Source organism: Rousettus aegyptiacus, unplaced genomic scaffold (assembly GCF_014176215.1).
Source record: "Rousettus aegyptiacus isolate mRouAeg1 unplaced genomic scaffold, mRouAeg1.p scaffold_m13_p_2, whole genome shotgun sequence".
Classification (NCBI taxonomy): domain Eukaryota; kingdom Metazoa; phylum Chordata; class Mammalia; order Chiroptera; family Pteropodidae; genus Rousettus; species Rousettus aegyptiacus.
In genome coordinates, this window is record NW_023416295.1 from 162,899,380 (window position 1) to 162,918,214 (window position 18,835).

The 18,835-nt window shown below is 48.3% G+C and overlaps 2 protein-coding genes across 2 annotated transcripts in view; one reads left to right on the forward strand and one right to left on the reverse strand.

The window, feature by feature from the left end:
* Positions 1 to 5,304, reverse strand: part of PAH (phenylalanine hydroxylase) — a 78,052-nt gene extending 72,748 nt beyond the window's left edge. The window contains exon 1 of the mRNA XM_016127066.2: positions 5,289 to 5,304. The gene's annotated coding sequence lies outside the window, so the exon portion shown is untranslated. The remainder of the gene's footprint in view (positions 1 to 5,288) is intronic.
* Positions 4,757 to 6,514, forward strand: ASCL1 (achaete-scute family bHLH transcription factor 1). Its single transcript, XM_016127067.2, has 2 exons — positions 4,757 to 6,090; positions 6,449 to 6,514. The coding sequence occupies exon 1, from the start codon at positions 5,339 to 5,341 to the stop codon at positions 6,041 to 6,043; it is 705 nt and encodes a 234-aa protein (XP_015982553.2). The 5' UTR covers positions 4,757 to 5,338; the 3' UTR covers positions 6,044 to 6,090; positions 6,449 to 6,514.
* Positions 6,515 to 18,835: the final 12,321 nt, after the last annotated feature.

An 18,835-nucleotide genomic window follows, 5' to 3' on the forward strand; every position in this document is an offset into this window, starting at 1 on the left:
GTGCAGTAAATGTACTTTCCATTTCCCTGGGGAGGACAGTGCCAAGCACAGGCTTAGAGCAGCATATGCCCCAGGACAGAGGCCCTGCGTTAGAGCTACTGGAAACCAGTAGGAATGCCCAGCACACTCACTTTTCTCAAAGCACCATGACTTCTCGGGCTTACGGCTCACCAGAATTGAGGGCTGGATTAAAACTCTTTTGTCCAATCAAAAAAATCTAAGGTCTGTCTTCATCTTTGCATTCCCTTTGCCTCTTATTCAGGATCCACTATAAATAGAATTTAAGTTAAGGATTTGGTCAATGGAAAAACCTAGTTTCACTTTTAATATTAACTCTCCTCCCCCATCCCACTCCCAAAGAAATAGCACAAAGGGAGTTTTTTAGGAGACGAGGCATATATACATATATACATACATACGTATACGTATACGTATGTATGTATATGTATATGTATATCCTTTCCATAGAGAGAAGGCGCACAATTCTGGAGCATGAGGATAGAATGTGAGCAGAGGTGGCACTGGCCTGGCCTTTAACTGTGAGTGGAAATTAAGGTAGCAGGAGACTCAGGGCACCAGAGCCTCAGGTCACCTGGGCAGTGATCCCTATGCATCACTAGGAAAGCTGTCTCCCCCTGTAGTTAGTTCCTGGTGTTGAGTGTAGATAAGGTTTCATCTAGGGTATGGTCCATCTCTAGGATTCCGGAACACAGAAGAGGGGCCTGAAAGTACAGAAATTAAGGCCTTTGTTGTATTGTAGGAGAAAGAGAAACCTTCCCGTTTTTCTGGAATGTCTACGTTTTGCGTGATACACACAGAAGGGTGTCAGTGTCCCTGATATGTGTGGAAGGAGTTGCAAAATGAATTAATTCACAAACAGCATCGGATTTCATTCTCCTGGCAGCCTCGCCAGGTGAAGCGCCCCTGCTCCGTTCAGGGATGAGGGCATCCAACTTTCCTTTTGTGAGTCGTTATCTTCTCCCTCCATATTTAGATAAATGGAAATTTGAGTGTTCTGGTCAAAAAAAGCCTGGGGTCTTGCTCAGAGGCAGGCCCAGTGAGTGACAAGGGAGGTCAGAACCAGTGGCTCTGTTGATGCCCCTCCATGTGCTGGCTATGAAGCATGTCTAAATTTCTACTGTTTTTGTTAAAAACTTGGTTCCTATCGCCAACACCTTGATTTGCAAGAGTCACCACCATTCCTCAAGAGTGACAGAAATTATCCACTCTCAGGGGCTGGGACCAGAGGGTCAGGGTGATATTGGATCTCCAATGGCTGTAGCAGTTATCCAAGGGTGCTTCCAGGAAGCCTAGAGCTGGGCATCCTTCTCCAACAAACCCCTTCCTGACTGGGCTGTGTGAGCAGCAGCAGCAGGACATGCTCATTGTTTTAGAAAGGTTATTTTTATTAATTCCTTTCTATTTAGACCTGATCTGGAGCGCTCCACAACAGCTCCTTGAAATCTCGCAACTCTCGGAGGTAGGTACTATAACTATGGTGTGGTAACAGATGAGGAAACCGAGACTCAGAGTGTAGGTTATCTGCTCAAGGTCACAGGTCACACCACTATGATACCGCTATGCTTCATTCTCCAGCGCAAGATCTGTAGTTCCTTGGGCCTAAGACAGTATGTGGCAATTCTCTCCGGTGTGGGAGAAGGAGGGGGAGGGGCTCATACTCTAAGTCACAGAGTCTGAGGCGGGATTCTAATTGCTCTTGAGCCTCAGTCCTTTGCTCTGAACCAATGAAAACAACAGGAAAGCCAATTTCTGTGGAAAACTCCCCTTGGTAGTGCGCGATCCCCTAAGGCAGAGGCTGGAACCCATAAAAAGAGATTCTAGACAGCTCTACCTTAGCATGGGAGGAGAAGGTGGAGACAGAGTGCTGGGGTTGTGGTGGGGAACATTCTTTGTATTTATTTACCCCAGTTGGAGGAAGAGAATGCCTGGGTTCTTGAAGAGCTTTGCAAAGCATGCAAGGAAGCGGCCTTAGGATGTGCGAGTGGAGAGAGTGAGAGCGGAATTTTGGCTCGGGGCTGGAGCGGGGAGAATAGGGACAAATGTTCCGGTGGCTTTGGCCGGAAGGATCCCAGCACCCGCTGTCTTTCCTCCTGGGCAGAGGCCAACGCAGTAGGACCGCTACAATGCGTGGCTTCATTGGTTCTACTCGGGCACACGTTTCACGGTGTGTGTGTGTGTATGAGTGTGTGTGTGTGTGTGTGTGTGTGGTGGAGAGTAGGCTCTGGCCTTGACGTCTCTGATAATAAGGGTCTCTGTGCATGCATGAAGCCTGCAACCTTAAAAGAAATTAAGAATGTGTGCTGACTATCTGCAAATTTTCTGCACTCTCAGATACATTTAGAAATTAGCTAGTGTCTGCCCCTCCCGCACAGATCGAGAAATCGAGGGCAGCAGAGGAAGTACTTGTTCAAGGTTACAATGCAAAATCATGACAGGACCAGGACTATGGACCTGTAGATGTGGAATGATTAGAGTCCCAGCTGGAAGCAACTCAGGCACATGGTTCATCTCAATATGAAACAAAACGCACTTAGATGAGTAGATGTTGGTGATGCGCTCCCCCCAAACCCACTTGCTGGAGATGAGGGGATGGGGCGCCAGAGGTTTTTCCTAGACACCCCCTAGCGGTCTGCACCCAGAGCTCACAGCTGGGGCAAGTGAGTAGCAGCAAGTACCTAAATAACCTATTTTACCAGGTGGTTGAAGCTTCCTGGGTTTGGAAAGCAGGTGGTGTGGTTCTGCTTTAGGCCTCACCCCCTCCTACACTTCTAGAAGAGGAGACAACTGTGATTTTAGAGACCTCTCAGCTCCTTTCTTGGGGTGGGGCATGGGATGGGAGGAGAGGCCAAAGGCGTGAATTCCACACTGTTCAGCAAAGTCCTGTGGGGTCAGCAAGCCATAAATTATTGTGTGTGTGGGTGTGTGGCGGGGAGTGGAGCTGTGTGGGTTGGGAGGTTTACAGAACCGATTTCGGTTGGGACAGAGTTAGTGCTATACTTCCCAAACCCATCGGTTTTTAAAGAGGAAACTGAGACAGAAAAAAAGAGGTGACCGTCCTCAGGAACCACCGATCCTTCCTACCCGCCGCCACGATTATTTTTCGGACAAGACTCAACCAGCCACACAAGGGAGGCTCCCTGGATCACCCCGATGGGTCCTTATCCACGAAAGGAAGTTCAATGAGAAGCCATTATCCGGATAATTCACCTCGGCCATCCCTGCACCCAGGTCTTTATCCAAAACTGCCTATTTCTCCTGGACAAACCAACTGGATGATTACCCTCTGCTTCCTTCTGCCTGTGCAGACGCGACATGACACGCGCGCCCATGCCTCCTTCCCCTGCCTCTGCCGGAGCGGTACGGAGATGGGACCCGTTATTCGATCCGCTTTCCTCGCCGCGCCGCGTCCCAAGGTGCCCCGAAGCTGGACCAGGCTCCAGCCAGAGAGCGCCAGGGCCGAGGGCCCAGGAAGGGCGCCTGGGCGGGCGCTGTCCAAACGGCCGAGCGACGGCTGCAAGCGCCTCCCTCTCCCACACGGCGCCAGCACGCGGCCCCGCCGGGCTCGGCTCCCAGTCGCCTGCCACCGGCCCGCCGGGCACACGCCTGGGGCGGGATAGAGGCTGCGCCAAGGCCGCCGAGGTGCCTGCGGCGGCGCCCAACAACCAGAAAAGCTCCTCCAGCCCAGCCCCTCGAACTCATCACCTACCCCTCTCAGGCCCTACATCTTTTTTTTTCTCAGACCCAACCCGGAATATCCCTGCGCACTCCCTTCTTCACGCGTCCTCCACCCCTAGCCAGTGTGAAAATTATTCTTTGGGGGGTCGAGAATGCTACAGGCAGCCGGAGGTCATTCTGGGGCATCTCTGATGTACACACCTACCTAAAGCCACCCCTCAATGCGATCACCTCCCTTCTCACACTCGCTCAGTTGTGAGGAGCACATGCTAGTTTGCAGACCTCGATGGGGCATTAGAGACCGTCTAATCCAACCTCTGCTGTTACAGACAAGGAAACTGAGGCTCGGAGAGGATGCCGCTTACTGAGGGCCACGGAGCTAGCGCGAGGACGCATTGGGACTAGAACTCAAGTCTTAGAAGTACTTTTAGTGTAACAGACCAGGACCTCCGGCAGAGTTGTCCCCCTTCTTTCCAAACTTCACTCGCAAATTTGCTTTAGCTCCCAAGGACGGTGAAGACCCCCGAGAATGACAGTGAGTGGGAGAAGAAACCAGGAAGCGTGGAGCCCCAGTCCCCGCTAACCTCCGCACGCCCCGTGGCACTTTTTCTGCCCCGAACCCTTCCCTGTGGCTTGCTCCAAGCCCCCAGGAGAATCCAGGGGCAGTTCACCCCAAACCTGTTCACTCGTACACCCTAACTCCCAGAGCCATTCGCCCCTCCTGCGACGCCGCCCCCCCCTTTCCAGAGCCACCCCCCGACTGCAGCCCGCCCCGAGCGCGCCGCCTGTTTATTCAGCCGGGAGTCCGGCACGCGCCAGGCGCACGCACTGCAACAACAAACCCGGTTGAATGGAGACTTTGCAAGGAGCGGGTGCAGGGAATGGGCGGGGGGGGGGAGGGGAGGAGTGGAGGGGGAGTTTAGGGAATGGGTGGGAGGAGGAGGTAAGAGGAGGGGGGAACGGGGGCTGCAGCCGCTCGCAGCAGCAGCGGGGAGTGGGGGGCGAGGCGGGGCCAGGGCTGCGCGTGGGGCTGGGTGTCCCATTGAAAAGGCAGACGCTCTCCGTCCGCCCGGCACTCTCTCACTTCTGGCCAGGGAACGTGGAAGGCGCACCGACAGGGAGCCGGCCGGGGAGGGCGAGTGAAAGAAGGAAGTAAGAAAGAAAGGAGGTTAACAAAATAATAAAAACAGCCTGAGCCACGGCTGGAGAGACCGAGACCCCGCGCAAGAGAGCGCAGCCTAAGGGGAGAGGAATTGGAGATTCAGCAGAGCGCGCTCACCACTGACTTTTGCTGCTGCTTCTGCCTTTTTTTTTTTTTTTTAAACAAGAAGGCGCTAGCGGCAGCCTCACACGCGAGCGCCACGCGAGGCTCCCGAAGCCAGCCCGCGAAGGGAGGAGGGGAGGGAGGGAGGAGGAAGAGTGGAAGGGAGGAGGAACAGCATTTGCACCTTCTTCGCTCCCACCCCAAGAAGTCTCCCAGGGATTTCGTATTTTTTCGCTAACTTCCCTCCGGGCTCCCTCTTCATCTCTCCCCTTCTTTTCCTCTCTGTTCGTGCGCCCAAGTCCTCGTGTCTCGCGTACGCGCCCCGTACCTCGCGAACCCTCTCGCTCCAGTCCCGCGACTACTTGGCAGGCGCCGCGCATGGAGAGCTCTGCCAAGATGGAGAGCGGCGGCGCGGGCCAGCAGCCGCAGCCGCAGCCCCAGCAGCCCTTCCTGCCGCCCGCAGCCTGCTTCTTCGCCACCGCCGCGGCCGCAGCGGCGGCGGCCGCGGCGGCGGCGGCGCAGAGCGCGCAGCAGCAGCAGCAGCAGCAGCAGCAGCAGGCGCCGCAGCTGAGTCCGGCGGCGGACGGCCAGCCCTCAGGGGGCGGTCACAAGTCAGCGCCCAAGCAAGTCAAGCGACAGCGCTCGTCCTCGCCCGAACTGATGCGCTGCAAACGCCGACTCAACTTCAGCGGCTTCGGCTACAGCCTGCCGCAGCAGCAGCCGGCCGCGGTGGCACGCCGCAACGAGCGCGAGCGCAACCGCGTCAAGCTGGTCAACCTGGGCTTCGCCACCCTGCGCGAGCACGTCCCCAACGGCGCGGCCAACAAGAAGATGAGCAAGGTGGAGACACTGCGCTCCGCGGTCGAGTACATCCGCGCGCTGCAGCAGCTGCTGGACGAGCACGACGCCGTGAGCGCCGCCTTCCAGGCCGGGGTCCTGTCGCCCACCATCTCCCCCAGCTACTCCAACGACATGAACTCCATGGCCGGCTCGCCGGTCTCATCCTACTCGTCGGACGAGGGCTCTTACGACCCGCTCAGCCCCGAGGAGCAAGAGCTGCTCGACTTCACCAACTGGTTCTGAGGGGCTCGGCCTGGTCAGGCCCTGGTGCGAACGAACTTTCGAAGCAGGTAGGTTGCATGTTGCATGTTGAAAGGGGGCGGGGTGACTTGCCTTCATCCTTTATCCTCCGTCTTAATGCCTGTAGAGGACTGTCTCCACCGAGATGGGGGGGGGGGGTGTTGATTTCAAGGATTTGTTGAAGTTAGTTGATTTGAAATTTTGGCTTATTGATTTCAACATTGGCGTCTGATAGTGGTTTTGCTCCAGTCTCAAAGGACTAGAGGATAGGGGTGAGAGGGGACAGATGCTGGAGAACCCAGCGCTAGGACCTGTCAAAAGTGGTGCCCTACCGGACAGATCCTCCGCTAAACCTGCATTTTCCACAAGTTCACGTTAACCTCTCCTGTTCTTCTCTTTATGTTACAGGGTGACGGCACAAACCTGCATCTTTAGTGCTTTCTCGTCAGTGATGCTGAAGGGGAGGAAAAAAGGGGAGGGGGGGAGAGAAGAAGAAGAAGAAGAAAAAAAAAACCCTAGGCAAGCAACCCCACCGCCAACTAAGCCAAGCAGGCCTGGGAAGCAAGACTCTCACAAAACAGGGATGAGCTCAGAACCGTATCTTTGCACTCCAATCATTCACGGAGATATGAAGAGTGACTAGGACCTGAGTCAATGCTCAAAATGCAGCTCGTGTGCAAACGCATCAGGATCCTGGCGGAAGGGAGCAGCACACGCCCTATGGAAACTCCCACCCACCACTAACAGGCCGAGCTGAAAGCGCTGGCTCCGGTGCCTTCACCTCCCCGCCCTCCTTGAAGGCTCAGTTCTTAAGCCTCTAGCAATGGGTTGGTGTCTTTCCTCTCAGCATCCTCCATCCCAACAAGCTGTGGACATTCGTCTGCAGCGAAATCACGCTATACTCATCCCTCTGAAACCCAGACCCGCCCCCTCCCCAAGCCCCACTCCCTCACACCATCTTTTCTACTGTTTTCATTATAGAATGCTTCCAATCTTTTTGTGAATTTTTTTATTATAAAAAAATCTATTTGTATCTATCCTAACCAGTTTGGGGATATATTAAGATATTTTTGTACATAAGAGAGAAAGAATTTATAGAGTTTTGTACAAATGGTTTAAAATGTGTATATCTTGATACTTTAACATGTAATGCTATTACCTCTGCATATTTTAGATGTGTAGTTCATCTTACAACTGCCATTTCTCCTACGTGGTTTTGTAAAGAACTCTCCTCAAAGGTGAGGTCAAAAGGCCACCAGACGTACTTAAGCACCAATGTGTCTTACTTTATAGAAACTTTGTTAATGTATTAATGATGTTATTAAATACTGTTCCAGAACAAAGTTTATGCAGCTACTGTCCAAACGCAAAGTGGCAGCCAGTGCTTTTGAGAGGTTGCCTTTTGGGAAATTTCTATCACTGCCTTTTTTTTTCTCCTTACTGTTTTATTGCAAACTTACAAAAAAAAAAAAAACCCATGTATAACCCTGTTTTATACAAACTAGTTTCGTAATAAAACTTTTTTCTTTCTTTCTTTTTTTTTACGACTGAAAATAATCATCTGCCTCCAAGTCTTTGACTCCACTGCACTGTCCAAGTTATCAAAATGCCAAAGGGAAGGGGTGGGGGGGAGGACGGAGGGTGGTGCCACGTGTGCCAACTGGCAGAGGCGACAAAGATCAGTGCTACTACCAGTCCCGCCCGAGTCGGCTCTGCGACGAATGCAGAGGGGAAAGAGATATAAGTAGAAATAGTTTTCTTCCCCGTTATGCTACAAATGTACGCCTACACCTAGAGGCAGGTGGTGATTAGTGGCTGCATCATCTTTTAATAAAGCTACTGTACATTTTTTAAAATGTGAACTGGAAAGAGATGATGGTCTTCACTCCACTTTCTAACTCGTACCCCCATTCTCAATTTCTCCCCGTGAAACCGTGGAAGAGCTGGGTGAGATAAGAGGCTCTAGGGGTGGGTGGAAGGGTGCTTGGTGGTGCTGGAGTTTGGGCACAGCGGGGTCCCCTCTCCGCACTTCCAGTGGTGGATATGTTCTTCCTTCGCTGCCAGGCACGCATTAGCTACTCCTTTTCCCCAGGATATACACTTTCCATATTGATTTTAAGTAAAGGGCACGTATGATATGAATTCCTCTCAAAGGAGTTCGATTTAAAGAAATAAAAGCCTCAGAGATGTGTGGTCGCTTTGAGACACTGGCCTATCTAAGCTTGTGACTCTATCCGAATAGCGTGAGCTGCGTGTAAAAGTACCCAATTACCAAGATTCAAAAAGAAATTGGTGGGTTTTTGGCTGGCTTGCTTCTTGTCAGTTAGCAAGGACGTGATCAGAATCCCACTCTGCCTCTCTCCGGCTCCTCGCTCGCCGCCTGCATTACTTGCACATTCAGTTTGCGTGTCTCCAGCCAAGCGGAAAGCCGAGCGCAAAATGCATCTTACAAAACCCAACAAAGAACTGGGAGCCAGCACGTCTTCCAGAGTTAAAAATCTAGTCTGTGTTGGTACATCTATACCATTTAGTGGCACAGAATCATCATTTTTTAAAGCTGCGATGCGCGGAGCACGCCACAGCGTCTGATGTCATTTTGCTAAATGACCCTCTATAGAATGCACATTGAGGCTTCAGTTCCTTTCAAAGAGATGAGCGTAATTAAGGGGGAAAAAATCAGTAAATTCCTCATCGCCATAAATAATCGTACTTTCTGCCAGCAGTGGGCTAATTTAGAGCTTACTTGAGGGAAGTAATGCTTTTGTGATGCCCGCTTTTATTTTTACCTTCTCATTTGGAGGGCCGGAGCGGGGCTCCCTATCCCCCATTTCTTTTTCTTTTAATTTAGCTCTTTTGCAAGTTTCCAGATAAGGTATGCAAAGAAAGTGTAGCAAGTCATTTATGGCTATGAATATAACATTAGGATAATGTTTCAGCCCGCACAAAGGGTTTTATTCCTCCTTCTCCTTGCGAAGACAGGTGTTCTTTTACTCACTTCTGAATGGGAGATATCCAGTCTCGTTAAACTCGAGGCAAAGTTAGTTGTTGTTTGCCACAATGCGAAGGCAAACTCTAAAAATTCACAAAAACACACACAATTTTGCCGAAGCTAGGAAAGGGCAAAGCGGGGATTGGGCAAAATCTCGTTACATCTGCTCTAATCGCTTAGCAACACAAAGCCGGGGCTTGTGCGGCGAAGGGAAGCCATTCACAGCGCTGTGACAGGCCGCATTCAGCCAGCATTAGTCAGCTCCATAAATCACCGCTGCCCATTGGCTGCGCGGCGGGCTTTGGAGCGGCCCTGGGCTGTCAGCGAAATACAAAATGTAGACCCCAGCGGCTAGCAGTCGCAACCTCTCCCCCATTCTAGCCCCCCTTGGGGGGTGCGTAGGGGGAGGGGACTGGGGAAGAAAACTGCCTTGACTTTATTGACTGAGAAATCGTACCTATTCAAAAGATGGCCGGGGACCACTGAGTTAAGACTGGAGACATGGCTGAAATTGACGAGGAGGAGCGGGGGAGTGCGGGAGAGAAAATAAAAACAGACCTACCGCTGGCCTCAGAACTGTTGAAGGCTAGTATTATATCGGAGGCTGGGTTGGAGCTACTGGGACACGCGTTTCAACCTCCCTGACACAGCCTTTACGTTTCCTTTTTTAAAAATTGGGCATAGGGAAGTATATATGGAGAAGACTCTATTTCAAGTTCACATCAGGTGGGCCCACCAAGTGGGGGGGGGGGAGAGAGAGAGAGAGAGAGAGAGAGAGAGAGAGAGATACAGAGACGGAGAGACAGAGAGAGAGAGAGAGAAACGGTCTGCTCTCTGCATAGGGCATCAAAGGAAGAGGACTGGGATGCAGTAAGAAAGAGAATTGAATGTGCATGTCCACTTTCCTGTTCTTGCAAGGCTAGGAATCTTGGGACAGAGAATCAGCAGCCCAGTTCCATCTGAGCTTAAGCATTCCCGTTTGTAAATGGGGTTGATTGCCCCACAGGAGCAAGAAGAGACCTTGTAAAGGAGTTAGCACAGGGCCTTGTGGGGGAAGTTACAAGTCATACGTAATTGTGAGTGTCTGTTGTTATCCTTATCTTCCAGGCCTGCCCCTCATTTTCATGGGCACTGGTCAGTTGACATCTCTAAGTCACAGCCTAGTTTGAGGCTTACTCGCAAACCACATAGAAAGAAGTTCGGGAATAGATGTGGAGTTAAGGTGTGCTTTCCTGGGAAATCTACCTAAAGCAGCACTCTATTGGCGGCAGTCATTCTCAATCCATGATGCTGTTTCGCCTTCTCGACATTTACCACTATCTTAAAAAACTGCATTCGTGGTTGCTTTTACGATTGCTGTCAATGTCCCCCTAACTAGAGAGTAACCTCCATGAGGACAGGGACATTACCTGTCTTATTCACTTGTATCTTGGGGAGATCGGTATTTGTTGACCGAGCGGAGGATCTGTTCCGTTGCACTGATGGCTGTGTTACCTCTTCTTCCTTTTCTCCTTCAGATTTACTTTCCGCCCTCTCTGGCCTGCTCCAGGTCTCAGTAGGCTGATCTCTATGCACCTCATCAGTAGGGCTCCCTTGCCCTCTCGCTTCCTGTTGGGTTTGGCCACTGGGAGGCACCCATAGGAGCTTGTTACAAAGGAGAGAGAAGTAAGTAAGACCTTAGCCCTATGCACATCTCTGTCTCTCCATTAAACTCTGTTCATTGACTCTCTCAGGTGTGCCATCTGCTTCTGCTGATCCTGGTTGCTACACGGGCTGTTCTCCTCCCACAGATGCTCAGGCATGTGCTAGTTTTGCGTAAGTTTTTCAGAGACTCATAAGACCATCAGTAAGATGCTTCCCAGGGCAGAGGTCAACCTAGCTCTGTTCAAACCTGACTCTGGGAAATCGCTTCATCATTTTGAGCTGGGATAACTTACCTACAAGTTTGCAAAAGAAGTCAATTACAGTTTTCTCTTCTGGAAAATTAGGATAATATCTTCCCTTTTATAGATCACCTGGTAAATCAAAAAGGAAAGGGTTTTAGAGCTGTTAATGACCATATTGGTGCAAGAGAAAACTGCTTCTCAAGATCTTCCAGGTAGGAGGTGGTGCTGGGCACTCGTCACTAAGATAAACAAAGACCATGATGCTGTTGAGAAGCCATTCATGCGTTCATTCACCCATTCATTCGTTCGCGAGCCATTTATGCACTCATTTTAAAAAGGGAGCAACAAATGATTAAACTGAGTTATTGTTTCTAGGACCTAATTGTCTTAATTTGCATCTTCTAGAGCGAGCTCTGAGAAGCTGGTTTTATTGTAACCTCTTTAAAAAATAATACCGATGTTTCTCTGATGCCTTCATCAACCCTATTTCTCTGTTCCTACTGTTGAGAAGCCTTTGAACTTTTTTTCTCCCTCTCTTCACTCCTGGGCCAAGGAACGATCCGTTTTCGGATTTCCCCAGAAACTCCAGGTTATCCGGAGTCAAAGGTAGAAAGGGAAGTGGATTCGCCGACCCTAACGTTCTTTTCCCGCTGCGGATGCGAAGGGCTAGTTTCTACCTCAGGTCGAAATTATATTCCTTCTTCCTTTATATGCAAGATTAGGTTGTTACAAAAGAGGGTGTGTAGGTTAATGGCAGGAAGCAAGTTGCAGCGCAGACGCTGGCCCGAGCACGTGTCAGGTTTAATGATTTATTCAAGCTGCAGCGCATCCGGGCGTTGATTGGCTGCAGGCATGCGTCCGCTGTCAGCTGCGCGCGCCGGGGCCTCGCCCCGCTACCTGACCGCAGGGGTGGTGCGGGGTGGGATGATGGAGGGGAGAGGAGGCGTGGGCACCGGTCTGGAGGGGAGAGATGTGAAAAGGAGGAAGAGGTAGGAGGCGAGAGAGGGGAGAGGAAAGAGGTGGAGGCTGAGAGAGAGAGGAGAGAGATTGGGAGAGGAAGGAGAAGGAAGGAAGGAAGGAAGGAAGGAAGGAAGGAAGGAAGGAAGGAAGGAAGGAAGGAAGGAAGGAAGGAAGGAAGGAAGGAAGGAAGGAAAAAGGAAAGAGGAGGAAGAAATAAATCGTGGTTAAGGTAGGGAAGAAGAGAGAGAGGAGAAAGGGAGTTGGAGAGAGAAAGAAGAGGAGAAAACAGGAGGCAGAAGAGACAAAGAAGGCGAGGAGAAGAGAATGAATGAGAGACTAGAGAGAGAGGTTGGAGAGGGGAGCGGGACGCGCTCCCAGAACGTCCCACGTGCGCCCCCCTCCAGGCAGCCTGCAGGCGGCCTCTCACAAAGCCTCCTTTGATGCGCTGGCTACCGGGCTATTTTGGGGACGGAATGGGGGAAAGGCGCCAACTCACACTCCTTAAGGGAGTCACTTTCTGCAAAGTGTGTTGGAGAGGACTGGGCCCTGGGTCCGGGCGATCGAGGCAGGAAGTGGATGCAGGGGACAAAAGCTCGGCACCTGCCAAAAGCGAGAGCACTTGGAGAGCACCTCCCCCCTGCTCCCTCTTCCTACTCCCCGCGGGCCGCCGGGGGATGCTGCGGCTCTGGGCTCCCGCGCTGCCCAGCACCGCCGCCTCCGAACCCCACTGCGGTCGAATTCCGCCTTCCTAAATTCTCTCTGGACCAAAGCACTTCTGCCTGGCTTTCTTTGGATCTTTCTCTAACCGTCCTGTGAGTCACTTTCTCCCTCTCTTCTCTCATTTCCCTTTCTCCCGTTACTTCTTCCTTCCCCTCGTTCTTCACTCATTTGCTCTTTTCCCTTTTTGCCCTCATTATTGGCAATAGCAACAACAACGCCGCCGGCCCCCCCCCCCCAAGTCACTTCCAGATTGGAACCCTACTCCGGTGAGTGGGTCCATTGGAAGGAGGGAGTGGGGTAGAAAGAAAGAGCAGATGAAAGATTTTTATTTTTTTTGCAAGGGGTGGGATGGGGGTGTGGCATTTGAAAATCAAATAGGGAAACCAGTCCACTGCCTTTTGCTGGATAAAGTTGTTGAACCTAGAAAGTCAGCAGTCAGAGTCAGCTGCTGGTATTTGGGGAGCTGGAAATTCTATCAATAACCACCCCTGTCCCCTAGACCAAGACAGAAGTAAAGCCGTCCCCTCAGCCCCCCCTCGCCCCCCAACACTCCTCTCCCACCTCCAGAACACACAGCCCTTGGCCTCCCCCGGCTATAGCTCTTTACTAGGAAAAACAGTCTGTCTCCATTGTCCAGGTGCCAGCAGGGCCTTTGGCAAAAGGGAGGCCGGCCAGCCCTCTGATCAAACTCAAAGGTTAGTTAAAAGACAAAAACAGCTGAAAGTCTTCATGAATAATGCTGTCCCCCCAAGTCTCCCCACCCCCTCCCAGCTCTGTGTAGTGCAAGTCCAGATCAATGCCCTACCACTTTGTTATGCTGCTCGCCTAAGTCAGAATTTCACAGAAAGGCCCAGAAGAAAAGCTCCCACAATTAGGGGTCGCCTGTCAGAAAACATTAACGCCTTCCTCTCCCAGCCTGTCAGGCCTGCTGCAGATACAAACCGCCATGGCAAATTGGCCCTCCACCCCGTGAAGCGCCTGCCAGCCAAAGTGGCAGGGATTTGAAAGCCAAAGGAGATGGAGCCTGCCTAAGTGTGGTTTCGCAATGTCGGGATGCATGGAAATAGCCCCAGCTTCTTCCTAAGTCAGCACAAGACGCTTGGGAGAGGTCACTCGAAATAACCCTACAGATGGGCAGATGGATAGACCTCCCAGGCCAGAGCAGTATAGCAGGAACTTCACCTGCAATGGACAAGGTTAAAATATATGCACATGGCTACACCCTCATCACCTGTTTACTAAGCATTTTCTAAGTGCTGGTCATCATATTTTGTTCTTAACCAGAGCAATTCTTTAAGGTGGTATATTATTATAGTTACCTTATAGATGAACAAACCTGAAGGGCTCAGAGAAGCCGTATGATTTGTCCAACATCATATAGCTAGATAGTGGCAGAGCCAGGATTTGAACTCAGGTATGTCTGACCCCAAATTTTCTGTTCTTTCCACCATAATCCTGCCTATATTTCCTCTAATAAGATCTGGAGATCAACTCTATGCTTGTCTGCTTGTGAAAACATTACCGATCTTCAAGCACATTCTTTGCCGTCTTCCTTGTGCCACAAAGAACATTCCCTGCTTCTGGAATAGTATCTGGTACATGACCGACACTCAAAATTCATGAGAGAAAGGAAAGACGGAAGAAGAGGGGAAATAAAAGGAGGGAGGAAAGGAGGGATTCCTTATAAAGAAAGGTTCTTTTGATTTTCTTTGAACAAGATTTTATTCTGAAAGGTATTTGATTCGTAGGTCAAGAGATCTGGTTGGAATTCTTTATGCACCATCAATTAGGTAGGGAGCTGACTCTTTGTTTCCTCTTCTGTATAAGCGGAGGTAACACCTTCCTGAAAGGGTCATCGTGAAGATGGAATAAGATAAACTCTGCAAAAGTGCTTAGCATGATATCCAGCACATAGTTGGTACTCAAAAAATGTTGGTTGAAAATGAAATAAGATTGAGTCTTTATCTTTGTGTGTTAGGATGATATATGCCACACACATGATCATACCCATGAGATAAAAAAGGCTGCATTATAGCTAAGTCATCATGAAATCTTGTTTTCTGTTGTTCTACTGCATTCATACCCCCAGGATGGAATGAGATAAAGCAGAGTCCATGGGTCTTAGAGAGACTGGAAGAGTTTCAGGGTCTCTGAGAAGTGAGTAGTCATCTGAAGTCAAAGCAAGCGAGGCAGGTAGGGAATCGTCAGCCCGTTCTGTGGAAGACAGAAATGAAGCACCACAAAGTGGTTATTTTGCTAGGAGACAGAAAGCACTAGCAGGTAGAATTGGCCTCTCAGCTCTCTGCCAGGACTCTTATCTTCTCAGCATTCTGGAGTGATTCAGAACTTTGGCTTCTTCCCCAGGCCTTAGAAAAAACAATTTTTTAGAAAATCACTCATAGAAATTCAAAGATGGCCATCACTTCCATTATGTGTGTCACTGGTGCGTTTATTTGAATTTACAGCCCCCAGCCCCCCAGAATTGCTGTCCCTACCTCACTCTGATTCCACCCACCAATCAACAATTCAAAGTGCTGGAACACCAATTAGAAAGAAAGAAAGAAAGAAAGAAAGAAAGAAAGAAAGAGAGAGAGAGAGAGAGAGAGAGAGAGAGAGAGAGAGAGAGAGAGAGAGAGAGAGAGAGAGAGAGAAGGGAGGGAGGGAGGGAAGGAAGGAGGAAGGAAGGAAGGAAGGAAGGAAGGAAGGAAGGAAGGAAGGAAGGAAGGAAGGAAGGAAGGAAAAGAAAAGCTCTGGTCTATGATCCCAGGAATACTTAATAACTCTGCAACAGTTGGTCAGCTTGTCAGTCATTGTTTTTCCCCTGATCCCTGTGTAAATGTTTGATTTCCAGACAGCAGGGATGAGTCCCTCTTTGCCTTTCCCACATTTTCCCTGTTTCCCTCTTCTCTGAGCAACCTTCTTCGTTTTCCAGAAGACAGATCCTGTCCTTTATATTTATTACTTCATAGATTGCTGGCCCAAAACAAAGGAATATAAACACAGGTCTACTTGGGGGTATTTTATGAAAATATTATGTTGTCTGAAGATGTTCAGAATAGAGTCATTTTTGAAACACAGGCCAGCCTTATGAGGACACCACCTCCTTGCCCCTCCCCAAGCACATGATATAAGACTGCAGAAGTCAAAACTGTGCATAAGTATATGATGTAACCACTGGTGGTTTATATAAACTAATGATGAGATCTTTCCCATTAAAAAAAACCAGAATGAGCAAATATGGCAGCTCTGGGAGGATAGACCAGCCCAGCCTCAGCATCCAGAGAGTTCAATGTCTACACTTCCTGGGGAGATGAAAACCAAGCTTGGAAGAGGATGCAGCACCCACGTTGGGCGTGGTCTTCCTCCGTTTTTTTCCCCCATTAGAGCGGCCAAGAAGAGTTCTGCTCTACACCCATCTCCCCACGCTCAGGAATATTACCCTGCTTCACAGGGACACACAGATGAAAGAGATTAACCTTGTGGCTTCTAAATAGGGTATACATTTCAGTGAACAACTCATTCGTTGCTAGAGATCCTCTACAGATGCAAATGGACATGTTGATTTTAATTCTAAGGACTTTTTCTAAGAAAAAAAAAAAAAACAGACACGCTCAAAAGACACCCAGCAAAAAGTGTTTGTTCTATTATTTTTTAATAATAATTTTGAAAAGTATAAATCAGCCTGAAATTTTAATGTTGGTGTATTGGCTCAAATAAATATTGGCAGACTCATATAATGGTATATAATGTGAAGAATTTTAAACGGTGATGTAGATTTATATTTACTAATGTGGAATACGTCTATGATATAGCATACATAAGTGAAAAGAAGAAAAGCTATCATCTATAATTCTACTAATCAGAGAAAACCAATCAACTTCTAATCTACATTTTTCTTTGACAAACTGGCATGTAATGCATGTCTCTACTTAAAATACGAACATTAATCAGTTTAGTTATTCATTCAACAAATATTTTCCCAGATCTCCCTATTCTAGGCCCTTAAGATAATATTAGTAAAAAAGACCAACACTATCCCAGCCCTTAAAGTTTACGAGGTAAGAAAGACATTAAAAAATTTAGTGGTTACATATTTCTGAATCATTAAATAGTCTTCTACGACCTAATTTTAAATGTTGATCAAATATACAATGACATCTTAACTAACCTGCTACTTTTTACATAAAGAGATTTCTTTCTTTTTATTGTTCACTGTTTGTGTATAGATCTTGTGATAAAAGATCGATTACTACCTTACTTACATCCTTACTACCAAATAGTTACACATAATTATGTCTTTAAGATGCATCTGAAGAAGTCCTTTGTCAAAGGACGTGCTTTTTGAAGTTTTTTGGATTCATATTACCTAATTTCCTTTAGAGAGGTTGACTTAGTTATGATTTCACCAGCAGTGATATGAGTACCAACATATAGTGATATGATACCAAACACTAGGCATCATTATACAAGTAACTTTACCAATTGGTACATTAAAAAAAAAAAAGTGATGTCATATTCTTTCATTCTGCTCATCCTACACCACTAGTGACGTTCAATTTTTTTCATATTTACTTACACTAGTGAGTGATTCTCATACACTAGACTGAGACGAGCCACATTATAATAAATGGGGGTCTGTTTGCTTAAAATACATATTCCTGGAGACTCTGATGAACTAAGTGGCTCTCTTAAAAAGCCAGTTTGTGGACAATGATTTTAATTTTAGCCCTTCTGGGACAATAAGCCAAATAACTAAGAACAGCCACTGTGGTTAAGATAAAACCACCAATCGCATAAAGGAGACACATTCTCAGTTTACTTTTCCAAAGTTACAGGGGTTAAGTGTTCCCAGTGGTAACCCATAGGTGGGGAATGTGGAGGATTACTTTGGGCACTGATTTTCCAAGCGTGCCTGCCTCTCCTTTCCAGTCTCTTTCCATTCATGCTGACCTCCCAGCCCTGCCCCCCACCTGCTGCTGGCCTAGAGAAGAAAGCCACTTCCATTGGCCTTGGCTGCCTGGGGAGATCTATATTACTCTGGGGAAGACAAGAGCTGTCCCCATCTTGGTAAAGTGTGAAATTCGGTTTTGATTGCAAAGGGAAGCCATTTCAACAGGATTACACCGTGACCATGTAGATTAAACTCAGCCATATGGCCTGGGGATGCTTCTTCCGACCATCAGGTAACAGCTCTTTGCTAATGACGTGGTGATGACATTTTCGAATGAAAAATAAAGCCACCTGGACTGGAATAAAGGAAGCAAAAGATGACAAGATGCTGGTAAGCATTCACAAAGCTCTTGACCCTCTGCGGGCTTTGAAGAAGAGATGGGGTCTGTTCAATTTATAAGTCAAACCAATAAACATGTGCCTGATGTTACAAAATAAGAGTTTTGGCTGCTTGGCACAACAGAAAGAGATTCCATGTTTTGATCAAAAGAGATTCAAAGGGATCACTTAACCTCATTTAGCCTCAATTTCTTCATCTGGTAAAGAAACATAAAGACACACTTTGTGGGGTTGTCATAAAAAAAAAAAAAAGGTTATGTGCGATGATGATTTTTGACCTGCTAGCTGTTCTATAAATATAAAATGTATTAAAAATGGTTTTATGGGTCAGAGCTCTCAGTTGCAAGAAACAGAAATAAATTTCAGCTGATTTAAACTGAAAATAAATTTATTAAAAGGCTTTGAACCATTTATAAGATTACTGGAAAGGCTAATTGTAGGGTCCGAAAAAGGGCTAGAAAAGGTGAAGCTGAGCAGCAACCAAAATTATGGCTAAAACTATACCCTACTATAGCTGGGTGAGGCTGCAGCCTCTTCAGCCTCTGAACTCTGGACACCACTGTTGGTACTGACACTATCTCCAGGACTAGACACTGGATGTCTTGCTGGCCCTGCTGGTGCCACTGGCTGGAAACTGGTTAGCTGTAGCCATAGTCCCAGTTGCTATTGTGACAAAGCTGGTTTCTCTGCGGTCCTTGCTTCTTTGAGCTACTAGCTATTGAGTCCACATCTGGGAGTCGGGGCTTCTGATTGGTTGAGACATAGATGCAAGGGAGGGCAGGAAGTGGTGTCTGGCCTTGCCCACTTGTATATTAAGAGATGGACTCTTGCTTTTTACCAAAAATGTTTCAGAACACCCAAAAGAAAGGTGCTCAGATGCTGGGAAGCCAAAAATAAAACAAATAAAAAAAAATAGGTAAAAAGCTCTTAGATCAAGGGTGAGCAAACTAT

What these genes read in the sequence shown, in the direction of transcription:
- ASCL1 (XM_016127067.2), top strand. Translation starts at nt 5,339, where the DNA reads ATGGAGAGCTCTGCCAAGATGGAGAGCGGCGGCGCGGGCCAGCAGCCG.